Source organism: Anas acuta, chromosome 6, assembly GCF_963932015.1.
Source record: "Anas acuta chromosome 6, bAnaAcu1.1, whole genome shotgun sequence".
In the NCBI taxonomy this organism is placed as follows: Eukaryota; Metazoa; Chordata; class Aves; order Anseriformes; family Anatidae; genus Anas; species Anas acuta.
Window position 1 is genome coordinate 23976045 of NC_088984.1, and position 18360 is coordinate 23994404.

The 18360-nt window shown below is 41.8% G+C and overlaps 2 protein-coding genes across 12 annotated transcripts in view; both read right to left on the reverse strand.

The window, feature by feature from the left end:
• The window catches only part of TTN (titin), a 243116-nt gene that overhangs the window by 189455 nt on the left and 35301 nt on the right, over nt 1-18360 (reverse strand). For 7 of the 11 annotated variants that reach the window (XM_068685811.1, XM_068685812.1, XM_068685810.1 and 4 more), the window contains 4 exons: nt 17322-17696; nt 16107-16688; nt 14536-15054; nt 14049-14105 (listed from right to left, as the gene is read on the reverse strand). In XM_068685811.1, the coding sequence (XP_068541912.1) occupies nt 14049-14105; nt 14536-15054; nt 16107-16688; nt 17322-17696 (1533 nt within the window). Of the gene's footprint in view, nt 1-322; nt 2867-14048; nt 14106-14535; nt 15055-16106; nt 16689-17321; nt 17697-18360 lie in introns of all 11 variants that reach the window. The other 4 variants (XM_068685816.1, XM_068685815.1, XM_068685814.1 and 1 more) reach the window with 3 other exon arrangements.
• On the reverse strand, nt 3213-13178 carry LOC137858308 (muscle M-line assembly protein unc-89-like). The gene is made up of 2 exons (XM_068685818.1): nt 13090-13178; nt 3213-12947 (listed from the first exon to the last, which is right to left on the reverse strand). The coding sequence occupies exon 2, from the start codon at nt 12865-12867 to the stop codon at nt 6922-6924; it is 5946 nt and encodes a 1981-aa protein (XP_068541919.1). The 5' UTR covers nt 12868-12947; nt 13090-13178; the 3' UTR covers nt 3213-6921.

Consider the following 18360-nt stretch of genomic DNA (forward strand, 5'->3'; position numbering starts at 1 on the left):
GGATAAGAAATTGTGCTGAAACAGTGCAATGACTCTGAAGACTGGATGCAGAAGTGAGAAAAGTGGCAAGTATAGGTGAACTTCATCATGGGATGAAGCAGTCAGGACTGCAGTATAACTTGTCCTGACCTTGCTTGTGTGATGCAAGACTAAGAGACTGCAATGTGATAAAAGGAGACCATAAATCCAGAGAGAAAGGGGACCCTCTGATTAGTGTTGTGATTATATTAGTATTGTATCTGTATTCAGACAGACAGAGTAGGGCAGTTTCATTAGCACAACCGTGTATTAGAAAGGCAGAATTTTATCCCCATCATCCAACCTCTTTTAACAACTGTGACTTTTGCTGTTGTTGCTCTTTTTCCACCTTGATTCAGTGCCTCACATGTGTATTCTCCTTGGTGGATGTCCCCACACACTTGGCTGATTACTAGCGTGTATGTATCTTGATCCTGCAAACACTTGAATTTGTTGCCTGAAGACACCAGTTTACCCTCAAAGTACCAATTCACCTCTCTGACATTTGTTATGACAGACACTAGATTGACACTCTCCCCTTCCTCCACAGTAGTATCGACCAGTGTGCTGTGTATAATAGGGAAATTCTCTTTGCCCAACTCATCCTCTAGACTCCCACCTTTGTTTTCCAGACCCCCTCTGCCCTCTTCCTCACATATTTCTTCCCTTTTCTCCTTCCTTTTCAGTATTTCTGTGGGTTTCTCAACAGGAACACCTGCAGAGGCTACATCAGCAGTGGCTGCAGCTGCCCCTACATCCTTGATTTGATTGTGTTCAGTCACAGTATTGATTACTTTTGCATGCAAAGGCTGCTCCAGGGGTATTTCTGCCTCCATAGTTCTCTCGGCCTGCTGTTGCTCCAGCTCAGAGGTTACATCACAGGATTTTCCTGAGTTAAGTGAATGGAGATGGACTGGCAATGCTTTGGATTTTTCATCTGTTAAGAGATGTTTTTCTTCATAAATAAGAGAATAGAAAGCCTCCTTCAAGACTTTTTTCTGGTCAGCTGTCTCAACGCTGACTTCTGCCAGGGAGATTGGGACTTCTATGGGAGTGAGTCCTCCTGTGGTCACAACATAGGTGCACAAAGTGTGTTTATGTTCCTTGGTGATATTAATTGTCTGTACTTCAATGCTTTCTTTATCAGCCAACCATTCTGTAAACAAGACATTTTGCTCACTTACAACTGCAGCTTTTAGTGCATCCCTAATTTGGGACTTTATGTCGAGGTTGCAGCTCTTGGGAACCTGATCAGTGAGCTGGCTCTCTTTGGTAAGGACTTGGCTTGCCTGGAGCTGGTGAGTGTACATTGTTTCACGGGGTTGTCTCTCTACCCTTGGACACTGCCTAAGTGGGCTGGCAAGATCGACAACATGTTCTTCCTCCAATGACTGTTTTTCTTCTAGCAGTAAGGGAAATCTTATAGCCTGTCCCTCACAAATTCTTGAAGCAAAATCTTCCTCTGCTGTTTCCAGGGCAGAAACGTTCTCCAAGGGGACAGCTTGACTCCCAGTGCAGGCCAATTCAGAGGGAAATCCGGGTTCAGCCTTTAGCTCACCTTTCATTGCCTGGAAGCCCTCTAGGACTTTTAAGTGGTCACCATCTATAGCACAACTCTCGGTGGTGCTTGACACCTGCAGAAGGGCTTGGGAAACTTCTGTCTCCAGGACAGCCATCTGCTCCTCCTCCTCAGGGATGACTCGCTCTTTGGGCAAGAGCATCTGTGCAGCCACAGTCCCAAGGCAGCCTGGCAGTTGTGTTTCAATTGCTGCTCCAGGCACTGCACCTTGGGGGCCAGTAGGAAGGTTTTGCAGTGACTCTGCCAGGAGTCTGCTGGTCTCTTGTGTTGTGGCTGCTTGGGCCAGCATCTCTTCAACACTCTGCACAGCGAGGCAGGCTGGTGGCAGGCTAGGCAAGATGTTCTCCTTGGGCAGCATGTGCTCCACCTGGCTTACTTGGAGCTGGAAGAAAGCCCTGGGCTCCCTCATGGCCTCAAGACTGAGTGCTTCTTTCACAGTGGGAAGCTCGCTGGCCTCCTCGTAGGAGAGGGGGCTTTGGTCCTCTGCCACTGCAGAGTGCTGCAAGGCTGGGCTCTGCCTACACACAGCACGTTCCTCGGGCAGCACAAGGAGCTCGACAGAGCATGCAGCCTCACCCAAGGTGCTCACTGCCCTGCATGTGTACAGACCAGTGTCTTCCTCCATGCACTCCCACACCGTCAGGGAGCCTGAGCCATCAGGGTGGTGAGCCACAGAATGACGTGCATCAGAAAAAAGTTGCTTGGTCCCCTTGAACCATTCCACATTAGGGCATGGCTCCCCAGCCACGATGTACTCAAAGACAGCGGTGAAACCTGGAGCACACTGCACACTGTCTGGTGTCCTGGCAAAACAAGGAGCCCCAGGTACCCGCTGCTGCACATGGAGGTGGGCACTGCATTCAGCCTCACCATGTACATTGCTGGCCATACATGTGTACTTGCCTTCATCCTGCATGCTCACATATGGGAGGATGAGACTGTGGTCATTTCCAGCAAACACTAACTTACAGTCTGCGGATGGGGTTAGTTTGACACCATTGAAAAACCACAAGATTTTGGGTGTGGGACTTCCAGTAACAGTAACAGAAAGCCTAGCTACATCTCCCTGCCAGACTTCAACATCTGAGACCTGTTTGAGGAAAACTGGTGCACTGCCCCCCTCCTCCATTTTCATCTTTGTTTGACTGGAATAAACTGTTTTTTCAGGCTCAAATTCAAGTGTTTTTTCTCTATCAGGCAACTGAAAGCTGCTGCTGTAGCCTTCACTTCTTCCCTCCTCAGAAGACACAGTAAGAGAACTAGAGAAGTCTGTATGGGAAAAAAATTAGTTTAGTTTTACTGGAATGTTGAAGTGACCACTTGAAGGTAGCAATAAACTGCGAAGAGTAAAATACAGCTCTGTTAGTGCAACTATTTTTGTATATGTGGAGGTTTTCTTAATACTGTGCAGTAGGTAGCAATGAACATGAGGTCCTCCTTCTGTTAAATACACACTTACCATAAATAACCACACACATTGTGCTGTTAGGTTACTTATGAACTTGCCATCTTGATCAACATGGGCTTCTCTTTAAAACTAACATCACAGTATGGGTTAGTCATAACCTCTTGTAGTATTCAATGTATGCTACAAGTAACAGTTACACAACATTGGTACATTTCAAAAATATAATTAAAGTGGTATGCGCCGTAGATACTTATATGTGCAGTCATACAAACAAGTACAGGAGAACAGTGCTAAGGCTGTTTTAATTTAAAACACCAAGAAAAAAGCAGATTGTTAGATTTAGTTCTGGAAAAATATGACAAACTTTACAGCACACCAGACTTTCTTCTGGTGCAGTTACTTCACTACTTTCATCTCTATTTTTTGTCTAACACAAGATATTTCCACTCCCTTACCACCTTTATCCTGCCCCTCCCCCCCCCCCTTTTTTTTTAACAGTAGACCCTTGCAGTTACAACACCATTATTACTAAAACCATGAGTTTACATTCTTGATTTAATGTCATTGATTTTCCTTTCTGCTTTTAAACCCCTCCCTAGCACTATCCTGCATATTAAAACCAATATTATACCCAAGAAAAATACATTAGAGCACTTCAAAGTTTTTCTTCTTGCCTTTGTGAACTTGGACAGTTATATGATGAACCACTTTGTTCTAATGGTGATTTTGAAATGTGAGGAAACAGACATCATGGAAAGAACATGTTGTCTGTCCTCTGCAGATCCTGGACACTAGAAACATCAGTGAATTCTGAGATTTCCCAGAACAAAACAAGCTATCCAGAAAAAGCACAACACAAATAAAACTTTTGGAAATCAAATCCTGTTGTCCTCACAGCTATGGAGAAGAACAGAATATGCCATACGTAATTATTTCTCATTGTAGAAAGATTCATAATTGCTAAAAACAAACATCATAGTGTACTTGACATAGCACAGTGCGTACAGTGATCACCTGCACAGAAGAGACACTTAGGAAAAAAAAAATAAATTACATCTGTCCCTTAGTATTAACTAACAGCCTCATTAAACCAGTAGAGCAACTTCCTCAGAAATATAATGTGCTAGTGAACTTGAGAATGATCAATTGAAATAGGGCCCATAAGAAGGTATAAAAATTGCAGAAAGGAACTTATGATAACAGACATGGGAAGACATTATATACAGGCATGGAGTACAAATTAATGCACTTTTTTGTGTTCATGTTTGTCATATTTATGACAAAAAATACAGATTATTTTATATTGTAGCTATGTCTGTGAAATGAATAAAGTACAAGAAGCGATGGACTTAAATATTTTACATATTTATTTCACAAATTAGCCATACATGCTAACATGTACACATTGGTGACAAACATAATTCACTTTTTTTTTTTTTTTTTTAAAGATACATGACTTGTAAAATGGAAGACATTAAACCTGAGAATAAAATTGTGATATTTTAAATTCCTTTGAAAGCAAAACATTTTGAAGGGAGATGATCAAACATGGCTTAACGCTATACCAGTTGCCCCAGAGGAAGTTTATTTAAACTAGAATTATTCCAGATTTATACTGTTGTATCTTAGGTAAGGCTTTCTATCTTTACACGCACAACATAGTGCTCCTGGCTAACGTATGAAACTTAAAATCAGACTTTTAAGCTTACAGAAAAACACAAACACTGCTGCACAGATATAGATAAATATGCCTGGCCATATATTTCAGGTGTGATTATGAACTTGGACCTGTTTGGATACAAGGCTTTGAAGTAGACATATTTCTACTAAAAAAAATCAGTTAATTTATGTGCAAATTAAACACAGGTCATAACTGCTTAGGGCCTAACCAAAGGCTTTCTGGCCTCATTGACTTTGTACCTAAAAGACTCATGTCACAGCTAATGCATAGCATAGAACAATTCTTTTCAACTTTCCTAGGGACCTCTGCTGCCTAATGAATCAGTTAGTGTTACACATCTGCACAAGGAATGGATAAGGACAGATGAAGAAGCAATTAACTCCCATCACAATGTTGGGTCAGACACTCCCACTTCTCTTTCCTACCACTGTTACCTAAAAAAAATTAAAATTTTCTCCACCTATTAACAATATACTTAAATATTCTTTATGGGGTCATGACTGGGAAGAAACCAAAGTGACATAATGGCATTGACCTAACCACTCCAGTCATTTTGCCCACATACTGGGTCACTAGAAGTTGCCTCTCCTACAATTTGAGTTTATACTGGGCAGCAGAATTGGGGAAAGTGTATCTTTTGAACAAAAATGACTATTCAAAGTAAGTGATGAGATTATCTTAAAAGATCGAGTTTTTGAGGCATACTGACCTCATTGTGAGGATATGTCAAACTCAGAAACAAGAACATTCATGAACATAGCTGGCTGTACTGTAGTAATAGTTCCCTCACACTTAAAATCACCATTCTCCTTAAAGAAGTTTGCAAGGCAACAGATAGCAATTTGTAAATAATGTGGTGAACATCATAAACAAATAATTAAAGTAAAAGTAATTTTTGCTAAGGGTTGTTTAGGGTTTCACTTTGGAACATTTGCAACTGGAAAGCTGGCACATGCATTACAGTTATTTAACTTCTGATAAATATTAATAACTTATACTTTTAACATGCTTAATCAAATTATCATTGTTTATGTAAGACAGATTAATTTAGCTTTGATTTAATTATGTCAGCTACAGCTGATTCCTCCTCCTAAATATTATTTTTAAATACAAAATTATATACTGACACTGAGAACATTAATGTAAAAATGTTTTATGCTGAGAAAATGCCACAGGTAACAATTGAATGTATTCTATTTACTTCTGGTCATATTGAAACAGCACACAACTTTTACTAATAAAAAAAAAAAAAAAAGGAAATGGAAAAAAAAAAGAATTTGTAGAGATTTAGTTCTAATGTGAAACAAGAATACTGCATTTTTTAAAATTATTTATTTATTTTTTACTACTATGTATTTCCTATGAATGACACTGGCATATGGGGCCAAAAAAATTATATTAATGAATTTACAGTTACATCATGGATTTATTAAGCTCCCTCTCCTTTCTCTTTAACTTTTAAAGATACAGTACAAAATAGATTTTTATGTTTATTACTTGGTAATAGAGTAAAAATCCTGTCCAGTCTCTACTAAAGCAAAACTTTTATTCTCTTCCCATTGTATCACTTTTCTTTGCAACAGAATAATTTCTTTGACTGAATTAAAAAAATAAATAAAAAATCATAGGATTCCATGAGTCAACAGAGTGAGACAAATGGATATAAGAGTTTTGCAATGACAGAAACTGTAGACACAGGATTTGAATCAGAGAGACTCACATTTTCTGACACAACATTGTGAGAAGGGGAAATACCAGTTTAAGGAGTTATTTCATGGAATTATGTCCAAACTAAAAAGCAAGCCTAAGTCAGTATTCCATACTGTTAGATTACAAGATAAAAGTAAATTCAGCATTTTTAGGTGATTTCTAGCCTACATAAAATAATAATTGCATGGCTACAGACACACAGGGGTATGTACACTATACAAATGATTCCTATATATATGAATGTCAATTAAAATATCTTTACAAGAATGAGTAAGGAGCTTGGGAGGAATCTGAAATGCACCTCAGTACAGAAAGTGTGTGTAAAACTTATGCACACCATAAATCTCACTTAAATTCCCCAGTGAAAGTAAATTTAAGTGAGATAGAAACATGCCCATGTGGAGTGAATTTCACCCCTAAAGAGACAAAAATCAATGCCCCTAAAATGATTGTTGCATTTTTACCTGTAGCGAACAACAGTGTACAACATTTAGTGTTTCAGAATAGACTCTAAGTTACGGACATTTAGTATAGTGTTAACACTGCACAAGTCTCAGCAGTTCCTGCCCTGTTAATAGCTATACACTTGTACTTCCCACTGTCACTTTGCATCAAATTTTCAATAGTAAGGCTATGAGAACCCCCCTGCTCTTCCTGCACATAGTACCTGTCTCCTTCCAGCAATATCTCATCCTTGTACCAATGAACACTTGGGTAAGGGGAACCAGTCACAAGACACTGGAAACAAACTGAGGCACCTACAAATGTACTGTAGTCAGAAATGAGCCTCAGAAATTTGGGAGGGGTTTCTGTGGCCTGGAGCTCAAAACTGCAGCTCTCTGAGTCCTCTGCTTTAAAATCAATCTGTTCTTCTTGGGATGTCTCTTCAAACACATCAAAACTAGTATCGACACGTTTCTGCCCTTCCACCTCTTGCTCCTGTTCAGTCACTGCAAGCAGCTGTATTGCTCTCTCAGAGTTCTCCATGTGTGGTTTAAATTCCAGCTCTACTTCTGACCAGTTTCCTGGGGACACAGTCTTACTCATAAGCAAATCACACTTCTGGGGCCTCTCTGTTTCACTGCTCATGTCTGCCTCACTGCTTAACTTAGCACTTGCTCCCTGCTGAGCTCTGACTATGAGGGAGCCTTTACACATTGCTTCTCCCAGCCTATTGATCGCTTGGCAGTGATACGAGCCACCATCAGAAGAACCTACATTAAGGACCTTCAAACTGTGAAGTCCCTCTTTCTGACTTACAACATACTTCCCTGAGGTGGTTGTCACACAGGTGTCACCTTTAAACCACTGCACTACTGGGACAGGAGTACCAGTAACCACACACTCAAAGACTACCTCCGAACCTTCTGTAACTTCCACATCTGCAAAGGGCACAACAAAGCGGGGAGGCATTTCTGTCACTTGGAAATCAATTTTCACATCCTCACTCTCCTCTGAAGCCAAGCCTGAAACTTGCTCCAACAGGGCAAGTGGAAGAACATCCAGGGAAACCACCATGCTCTTCTTATCTGGGCTAAACTCAGGATTAGTTATGATTTTGACCTGCTTCTCAAACTCCTTCACCTCATTTTCATCCAGCTCCACCTCCAGAAGGATTTCCTGTGGTGAAGGTGACCGTGAGGATGTGTTTTGGTCCAGGTCAAAGTGTATAACATGCTGGTGAGTGACAGGGGGTGGCAGTGCTAGTGATCGCCCATCTTCAGACAAAACTTCCACCTGGGCAATGCTTTTAGCTTCCCCGACAATGTTCACTGCATGGCACAGATACTGTCCTTCATTGTCTTTCTGGATGTTCATGATCTCCAGAATGCACTTGTTCCCATCCTTCTCTATCCGCACTCTCTTATCCATCTCCAGAAGAGATTTATTATGATACCACTTCACCCCTGGCTCAGGCACACCCACCACCTCAGCCACAAAACTAAGTGTGCTGCCCTTGTACAGCCTCCTCCTGCTCAATGCCTTGAGGAATGCAGGTGGCATCTCATTGCCTGATGGCTCTAGGGCTTCACGGGGGGTCCTAAACACCTCAGCCCATGAGTGGTCTGGAGTCTGACAGCTTTCCTCACAGGGAGTAAACATTGCCAGGGCATCCATATACTCTCCAGTGGGTGTCCGGTAACGCTCTGGTGGTGTTCTGTCCCCTAACGCAGAGCTGGGTCCCTCGAAGGGTGTGAAGTAGCGCTCAGAGGGTGTGTTGCACTTTGAACCCTCAGAGGGTGTGGAGTAGCGCTCAGGTGGTGTGCTGTACTCTGATCCCTCAGAGGGTGTGGAGTAGCGCTCAGGTGGTGTGCTGTACTCTGATCCCTCAGATGGTGTAGAGTACTGCTCAGGTGGTGTGCCATACTCTGAGCCCTCAGATGGAGTGGAGTAGCGCTCAGGTGTGCTGAGTGGTGTGTGGTAGGATGCTGATGAAGCAGTTTCGAAGATCTCCACTGAAGAGGGAGGTGTGTAGAAGTGGTCTGAATCAGGTGACTCCTCTCCGTTCCCACTCTCTAGCTCTATGGACATTTCTGACTCAGGAGAGAAGGGCCGGGCCTGCTCCTGCTGGTTGTTGTAATAGTCATAAACCATGCTGAAGGTAACCTCCTCTACTTCCAGGGAAGTGATGGTTTCTCGCTGTTTCTTTTGAGCTGTGCCTTTGACATCTGGCGCTTCCTGCATCCCTGCTGACCTTAAATACTTGGCCAGGGAGAAGTCAGGCTGCAACTCTATGGCTTGAACAGCACTGGGCTCTGGACCTGCAGAAACATCTTCCCATAGTCCTTCACCATCCAAGCTGTTCTCAGAGGTTTTCTTAGTTGGAGTCCTCTTCTTGTCCCCACACTCCTTCCTTTGCTCCTTCCGTGACACAGAATCATCCATTATTGAACCAAGCTGGAGTTGCCCAAATGAGAAACCCTTAGTTGTGTTTGGTTCTAGATGGATGTCTCTGACTGTTTCCTCAGGGTAACTTGTGCTTTCTATTTCACAAGTGGAACTGCTGACTACTTTCTCAAAGATCTTTTCTACCCCAGAGCCATCTTCCTCATCTATTTTATGCCCAGGTTGGGGTTTCCTCTCAAGTGCAGCTTTTTTCAAGTCACTGATGAAGCTGTCAGTCTGAGTGTCTGTTGACTCCAGCCTCTCCCCAGTCTCTCTCACATGTGTTTTCTGTACTGTCCTTTGGAACTCTGTTGTGGGCTGCACCAGAAAACTATGATTTTGTCCCTCAAGTGAATCCTCTTCACAGACATTTGCCTCTGACTCATTAATTTCTTCAGCAGAAGTCCTCTCTTCAGCAAATACTGCAATGCTGCCAAGGTTCCCACTGGGGATTCGCAAATGAGGCTGCCTAATTTCTGTTGGCTGCTCTTCTTCCTGGGCACTGACCTCCTCCTGCTGCATCCTATAGCTCTGACACAGCTCCTCACTTAGAGAAATCTCTTCCACAAGCACTTCATGTTTGTGCACAGGAGAGATGGGCCCAGTTTCTCCCAGCTGCACACTCTCCAAACCTGCAGGGGGTTGTGCCTGTTCTGTGTCCACAGATTCTTTATCTGGCAAAGGCTCCACAAACTTCTTCAAATCAAATATGGTACTGGTATCATTGGTCTCAGATGACAGTAATTGCTCTTTGAAATGAGTTTCTGGGTGAACTTCAGCTTCCTCAGTAAAATCCTGACCAGTGTTTTCTATGCCAGGAGGAGTAAGAATTAGATCCAAAGAGTAGTTGCCTGTGTCAGGCTCTGTTTCCTGCAGCACTTGTCTATCATTGTATATTTCCCAGTGTGCAGCATCCCCAACACCAATCATTTCTTCTTTATGAAGGCGGTCATCAACCTCAATGTTCTGTTCAATATCTACTGATCTCTCCTGCTGCTTAGCCTTTTCCTCCTGCTGCTCTTCTGCACAGAAGTTATAAAAGCCTAATGGCTCTTTTGTGGGTGTGCTTGAAATATTGTCCTGTAGGTGGGGCACACTTGGTGCATCGACAGGAGATCCATCAGAAGGCATTGCCTCCCAGGCAGGTGCATTGCTTTCCTCCAAGTAGCTGTCACTCTCCTCTTGCACCAGTGGTGATACAGGAATGAAAAACTGTGGATCCTCACACTCACTTGTCAGAGCAGACTGCTCAGAGGCAGGCATTTGCCCTTTCACTTCTATAAATGGTGACTTCAAGAATTCCCAGGACAGACTGTCTGTATGTTGTGCCAGCTTGTCTCCTTCAACCTCCAGCTCCTCTGAAAAGTGACCTGAATCCTTGGCCACAAGTTCATGCTCTTCCCTGGACATACTTGGGTGCAGGACAGTGGCATCAATTCCAAAGCCATGTTCTTCAGAGACTGCTTTTCCCCTATGCTGCCTCATCTTAGAAATATCATCTGTATCCCTCACACACTCTTCTGTATAACCCATTTCCTGCCTCGAACAAACCTCCATGATATCCAGCACCACTGTTTCCTCCATCTTACTTTCCCTGAAATCCTTTTCCACCTGTTCACGAGAAGATGGAGACCACTGCAAGGGCCAGAGCAGATGGGATTCTTCCTCCTTAGAGCATGTGATTTGTTCCTCTTCCTCCTTCCCAAGTTTGTTGAGGCCTTGGAGTTGCAGGGTATGGTTCATGCCAGGCAGTTCCTCAGTACCTCCATTCTTGCTATACAACTTGTGTGCACTAGGCTGCACTGTCAGCTCAAAGACAGTCTGGGCTGTTCCAGCCACATTCTTGGCTACACAACAATACAGCCCAGCATCTGAGACAGAGACCCCTCGGATGTGTAAGCGATGAGTGCCATTGTCACCCTCCTCAAACATAAACCTCTCACTTGCAGAGAGATGCTGGCTGTTCTGGGACCAGGCCACAGCAGGTGGAGGCTGCCCAGACACAGTACACTCCAGCACAACTACCTCCCCTTCGTAGCAATGGATGTGTGCTGGGGCTTCTGCCACAATTTGGGGTGGCTCATTTCCCACATCAAATGAAAACTTGAACTTGTGCTTTATGGCAGGTGCAGCCTGATTTGGAGAGGGCTGTGTGGTCTCCCTCATGTCTGTGTCTTGCTCTGGTGTTGGAGTGGGGGCAGTGATTTTGATTTCCACAGGCAGTGACAGTAGGTCTGAGTCTGGAATGGTATTTGGCAATCCCTGCTCCACTGCAAAAGCCAGGCTGACTTCCTCCTCTTCTTGTTCTTCCTCCTCCTCATTCTCTTTCTCCCCTTCTTTCTCCTTCTCCTCCTCTTCTTCCTCTTCTTTTTCCTCCTCCTCTTCTTCTTTTTTCTCCTCCTCTTCTTCTTTTTCTTTTTCCTCCTCCTCTTTCTTCTCTTCCTCTTTCTCTTTCTCCCTCTCCTTAATGGCCTCATAGGCTGGCATCTGCCGCCTCACATGAAGTGCAGCTGAGGTGCTGACTGTGCCCAGTGGGTTGAAGATCACGCAGGTGACTGTGCCACCATGCTGTGGGAGCAGAGATGGGAAGGTCAGTGTAGAACGGCATCCTGTGGTGTGAACTGCAGTACCCCGGATGCGCCCCACAGGCTCAGCATTGTTGTACCAAGTGACTGTTGGCTGTGGGCGGCCATGGAAGAGGCAGGAGAAGGTAACACTGTGCCCCTCAACAGCCTCCTGGGGTTTGACCTCCTGGACGAAGAGAGGTGGGCAGGGCTCCAGGAGCCCACCTGGTGCCTGCCATTGCTTCCCTGCTGCCTTGGGCCTACCATACCCTTCCATCACCTGTACCTTGAAGGACTCAGAGCCATCCATCTTGCCAGGTGCCTCAGGTGGACTGAGCTTCCCAGGAGGGCCCTCCTGGGGCACAGACACAAAGCATTCCTGCTTCTTTTTCAGTGCTGCCCTTTTTGCCTCCCGCAGCCGCTGCAGCTTCCAGCGGATTTCCTCATCCAACAGCTCATCAGCATTCACCACTGTGTCTCTCTGCTCCCCACCACATGCTGGCCTCAGACGATGAGATCCCACTAGTGGCAACCTCTGGAAACGGATGGTTCGTACCCTGCCCTGGGCTGGGGAGAGGTTCTGGAGCAGCTGCTCAGCCTCCTGCCCCTTGTCAAAGGGTGAACCAGTGCAACGAAGCACTACCCGCAGCCGGTCCTGCTGCCGCTGCTGTAGCAGGCACTCCCAGCTCTCCTGCATCAACTCCACTTTCTCCCTGCAACCCAAGCCCTGAAGCTCACCACTACGTGCCACTAGCAGTGAGGCAGTGGATTCAGCTGAGCCCTCACTGTTAATGGCAAATACCCTGTAGCTGCCAGCATCATGTTCTCGCACGTCCCGCACCTCCAGGCTGGCACTATGCATGTGCTCCTCACTCTCAGTGCGAATCACTTTGCGGCAGTCCTGGCGGACTGGCCTGTTGTTGTGAAACCATGCCATATGGGGTGGCGGGCAGGCCACCAGCTTGCACTGGAAGACAGCAGGGTCCCCCTCCAAAACAGACCTACACTTGAGGCCCTGCATGAAGGTGGGTTTGCAGTTCTGGGGACAGTCCAACACTGACGCTGCCTCAGGTTCCTCGAGGTTCAACTTGCTGTGCTGCCCTGCAAGAAAATGAGATTGGATTATAGCATGCCCCACTCTGCCTGCTATCTGATTGAAAAAATTAAATAGCAATATATTGAATTAAAAAATGGGCATGCAACATTTCATCACACACCCAGGAAAAAAAAGTAATTCACTCACCATATTTGTTCGAATAAACGCAATGCCTTGCTCTGTTTAAAAGATTGACACGAAAATCGTTCGTTGTCTTTTCTTTCTTCAGACTGTGGAAATTTCTTCTTGAACAAGCAAAAATGAATTTCAAAATAACACGTTCTTCTGTGTGTATGTTTTTGCTGCCTGGAAAAGCTGTGTGTCTTTGGGTAGCAAAGAAGAAAATCTTACCTGACTTGCAGACAGTAGAATAAACGCCCTTTCTGACCCTTCTGTTTATAGATTAAATGTTCAAACAATTGAGAAAAAATATTTTGAAAGATATACAAAAAACATAAGTAATTAGCTAACATGAAATGAGAAGGCGTTTATTCGAACTAATACAGCCACTAACTTCACAGTGTTATGCACAGGGAAGAAAAAAAAAAAAGGCAAGCAACATGAACCACATATGCTATCTGCAAGCCAGGGTAAGAGATGTATAATGATGAATTAATGTACGTAGATGAAGTGCAAGGAATCAATGGGAACGTATAGCTTTCACATATCCTAAACAACAAATGCTTTCTAGTAGAATTCATCCATCTGATAATGTCCACTGAACTGATTAAGATTAGGTTGATAACTTGCTTAAAAATAATATGATTAAAATTTATATAGCTTCCTTCTGAAGTAAACTATTCCATGCGTTCAAAAGGAAATTGAACAAATAAAAGCTCTGTGAATAGCTGCAAAGCATGAAGTAAAAGTTCAGAATATAGCTGCAAAATTATAAATTTGAAGTTTTAAACAATTTAAAACTTAAATAACTTTATAATGCAGGTAATCTTTTGCATATCAAAACAAACATGCAACATGTTCCGATATGCTTTAAAATGTGTCTGTTTTTCCCCATCAGACACTACACAGAAGCAGATAAACACTTTTCACAGTGTTACTAAATACTGGTAACTACTTATTCAGTGTAACATTATTAGTGACTGTACCTTTCACTTCCATTTCAATCTCTTCCTCTAGCTTCTCATGAATAATTTTTTCAGGAGCTAGGAAAAAAAAAAAAAAAAAAATTTTGAGCTAAAATTGCTGAATGTATGAGCCAACATTTTAGGAAGTAAAAACATTCACTCTCTCTTGCAAAGATACAGAAATTCACACATGAATACACATAAATGCATGCCAAACAAACAACTCAAATATTTGATAAACTTTGAGAACAGAGTAATTGAATGCTTTCAAACTTGTTTGCAATGTATACTTCTCTACAAGATTTGCTTGTTTTTTGGAAGGGTGGGAGAAGGTTTCTAATGTAACATGCCTTTGTCATGCCTTAAATTCCTGAAGAAAACATTCAGCAACCCACAGGCTTATGAGATGTTTCTCGTTCTTTATCATCTCCCAGGGAATGAATGTACTGTAATGCAATGATGTTATGAAAGAGGAATTGATACTTGGAAGGAGCATGCAGTTGCCAACCTGTCACTCTCAGATGGGTGCTGCACTCGGCTTGTCCTGCAGGATTAACTATTCTGCACTTGTATATACCCTTGTGGTTCTGACCAACTTTCAACAATCTTAAACTGCACAGTGGCCCATCATGTTTTAAGGAACACAATGCAGACTCCTCAACTATTAGCTGATTGAACAGCCAGACCACACAAGGTGTAGGCACACCCTTCATTATACAAAAGAGTAAAACATCATCTCCTTCTTTTACAATGGTTTCTGAAGGAAGAGTTTCAAGAAACTTTGGTGCTCTAGCATCAGTTTCTGCAATGTCTTCACATGGCACAACATCAGGATAGTAGACTCTGCTTCTTTGCTTCTCAGCTTCATGTAGTCTTTGGGAGGTAGATACAAATAAGCTTGAGGTTTTCTTGGATGATTCTTGCTTAACTTCAGATGCTTTAAACTGACAATCTTTGGCTGCTTTAAAGCTTTTAGTATCTGATTCAAGGGTAATTTTTGTTACTGCTTTGGCTTGTGCTTCTTTAGCTAGGTAAGAATAAAGTTAGGAAAAGGATTAGGTCAGATGTTTTGCAGGAATAAAAAGCATCCTTATATTTAGGTGGGGAAGAAAAACAAGCATTAATTAGTACTGAAAAGAATGTCTAACATATTAGTGTCACAAGGCTATTAAATATGACTGATTACACATTTAAGAGCTCTTTTCCTGCTAAGCTGAGGTCCCAGTTGAGTCTATGTGACTTTCATGGGACCAAGATTGGGTCCATAAGGCCTAATACACACCTATCTTCACTTTTTTAGAGCTTCAATGTAGCAGCAGATGTAGCTGCAGAAAAGTAGCAGCAGAAAATTACGTAAACTACTACACACAGTTCAGCAATGATTAAAGAAATGTCAGTATGTAAGAGCCAAATCAATGTTACTGCATCAATAATTTCCTCATTATTTTTCTGCTCTTGATTCCTTCAAGCTCAGAAATACTATAACCTGTCTATTGTAGTAATAACACATTTTTGAGTTTTTTGCTAATAACTAACACTTTAATATGCTGATGTCAGGAAGAAGTGAAAGGAGCCTTGGCAAAAATAAATACTTAGATCAGAGCAAGTGAAAGGAAAAAGACAATCCATTAGTGCAGTCATAGAGAACCTGCACCCATTAATCCTTTCAAGCAAATTACAATCCTGATTCATGTGAAACAAGTTGGACCCCTACAATCTGAAACAATGGTCAGTAGTTTAATATTGCTTACCTGACATCCCTATCTCCCTTAAACTCCATCTTCAGGAATTCTCAAAATAGAAAATTTCCTACCAGCCTGTTCTACCTTACGTCTCATTGCACACCATGAAGGATATGAGGAATGAAAAGCCACAGACTTCTGTTACATACTGGGAAGAAGTGTGAAGTTACAACACTTATGAATATAGCCATAAATGTATGTGCGTTTGGGAACCCAAAGAATTATTACTAGAGCTTTCTCAATTAAATGCTGATAATTAAAGAAATATTAGTGACCTATAGGCTGTGACAATGAAGTTGCAAAAGGTAAGTCATAATTTTTAAAGTCAAATAACCACCTTTGACTGTTAGTATTGCAGTAGTTGTTGTCCCTCCGTGATTATTATATACAGTACAACTGTACAGTCCTTGATCTGTCAGCTGGGCATTTAAGATCGTGAGCAGTAGGACACTTCCATTTTGTGATATCTTCAGTTTTTCAGACACTTCTATCCTTTCACCTTCATGAGCCCAAAGAAACTCGGAGAAGAATTCATTTTCTAAGGCACATATGAACTGAGCAATGTCACCAGATTTCACTGTTAAGTCTTTGAGTTGCAGAAGAATCTTTGGAGGAACATCTTTCAATTCCTGAGCAGTGGCCATAGCGATTCTGGTGTCCTGAGATGTTTGGGAAAAGATTGTTTTGTGCATAGCTTCTGTTTCTTCAAGTGATGTAGATTTCATGGTCAAACTTTCAGATATGCTTTCATAAACCTGTACACTCAATTCCTGTGATGGTTGTTGCACTGATTTAAATTCTTTTTGAAAAGCTTTAACGTTCTTCTTTGTGAAAGGAGCAACATGATGTTCTGATATAGCCTGCGACCGCATAGACTCTTTTACATCTTTCCCAGAACTTTTCCTATCTAGGGCTTGCACTGTGTAATCAAGTAACAAAAAATAACAATATTAGTATCTAAAGAACTTCTGGGCCATGATGTGAACAAAATCATACAGCACGGAGGATGAAAATGAATGATCTTCACTTGAAAACTCAGCATGCCAGATGTACTATGCTCTTGACAGAAAGAATATCTATTCACAGATGTGAATGACAAATGATGACTAGTCTAGTCATGCAGTTGATACACAGTTGATGCTTGTTTCTTCTTTCACTTGCGAATTTCAGTATTAGATAACTTAGTATGGAACTTTTAAAGGAGGTATTTTCTTTTTCTTTCTTTCTTTTTTTTTTTTTGTTTATTTTCTACAGGATAATGCAAAATACCTCAGTCAATGCTATAGCCATTACGTAATTCCATTTTAAAAAATCTGAACCCTTTCAGCAAAATGATTCTATTTCTTGATCTACATCAAGATAGAAATTTGAAAATCTTCAAATATGTTATAGTTTAAACAGAAGAAATAAGAGTGTCTGGGTTACAGGTAGTAGGTACTAATAACATTAGCTGCTAAAGAAAAGTTGTGAAATGAAGAAAGAACGTTAGTAACAGTGTAGAAGTGTGGTATACAACAAACTGATTCTCTCTGAAATAAAAATGGGGCTTTACCTTCTTCAGTCACTGTAAGTGTAGCTGTACAAGTTGTTTCTCCAGCACTATTTCTTGCCTTGCAAGAGTATTGGCCAGAATGCTCTAAGAAAGCATCTACTATTATGAGCATAGCTGCACCTGTAGACTCATCAAAGTGGAAAACTAAGTCTTTTGTTGGTAACATGAGGTGTTGATTATGAAACCACTGGATTTCTGGTTTGGGCATGCCAGAGACTCTAGCTTGAAATCTGACTGTTTCCCCACTGCATACCCTGCAGCTTGAAATAGGCTGGATAAAGGTGGGCCTTTGGCCAATAAATTCCTCCTTAAGTGAAATAGATGAAGAAACATGCCAATGGGACTTTGTTGTAAGTTCTTCAACCCTTTTAAATCCTGAAAAGAAGCATGCCAACTTTTAATTTCTTACTCTATGCTATGTTTTCTCTTTCATTCAAGATTTTTTGTTTTCTAACTTGCAACTTAACAACATTAATTATTCTAATGCATCATTTAAAAAATCTGTCAAAAACAAAAACAAAAACATAGAAAATGCTTATGGTTAAGTAATATCAAGGACAATATAAAATTTAAATATCAGATTCTCCCAACAATATTTCTGCTCTAAAACTTTGATGAATGTTTTATCAATTTGTATTTCTAGATGATTTTAAGGTCCCTTCCAACCCAAAACCATTCTATGTATCAATGCAAACTACATCTTTTCAGCTTCCCAAGGCTGGTACACATCCTTTTCAAAATTTTTGAAGTAATGTATTTTACACAAAATCTCTTCTTAGGTCCTCCTCACAATCAAAAGCAGGAATGTGTAAACAACGCACTTCCATTAGAGATAAGATTACTACCATGTTTGGTGCATGCCAGATTACAATACTGGAGAGAAAGAAAAGGTCATGTGAATGGAACATTGCAAAATTGTGAAATACTTTTTCCTTTGCATAATGCATATATTGTGGATACTGCAAATGGTAGCAATTAGTTGAGTTAAAAGACAACAGACTGACTCAAATATCATCAGTGTATATTAAGATTAGTATTG

Coding starts and splice junctions, on each gene's coding strand:
- LOC137858308 (XM_068685818.1), bottom strand. CDS start 12,867: ATGCAGGGCCTCAAGTGTAGGTCTGTTTTGGAGGGGGACCCTGCTGTC.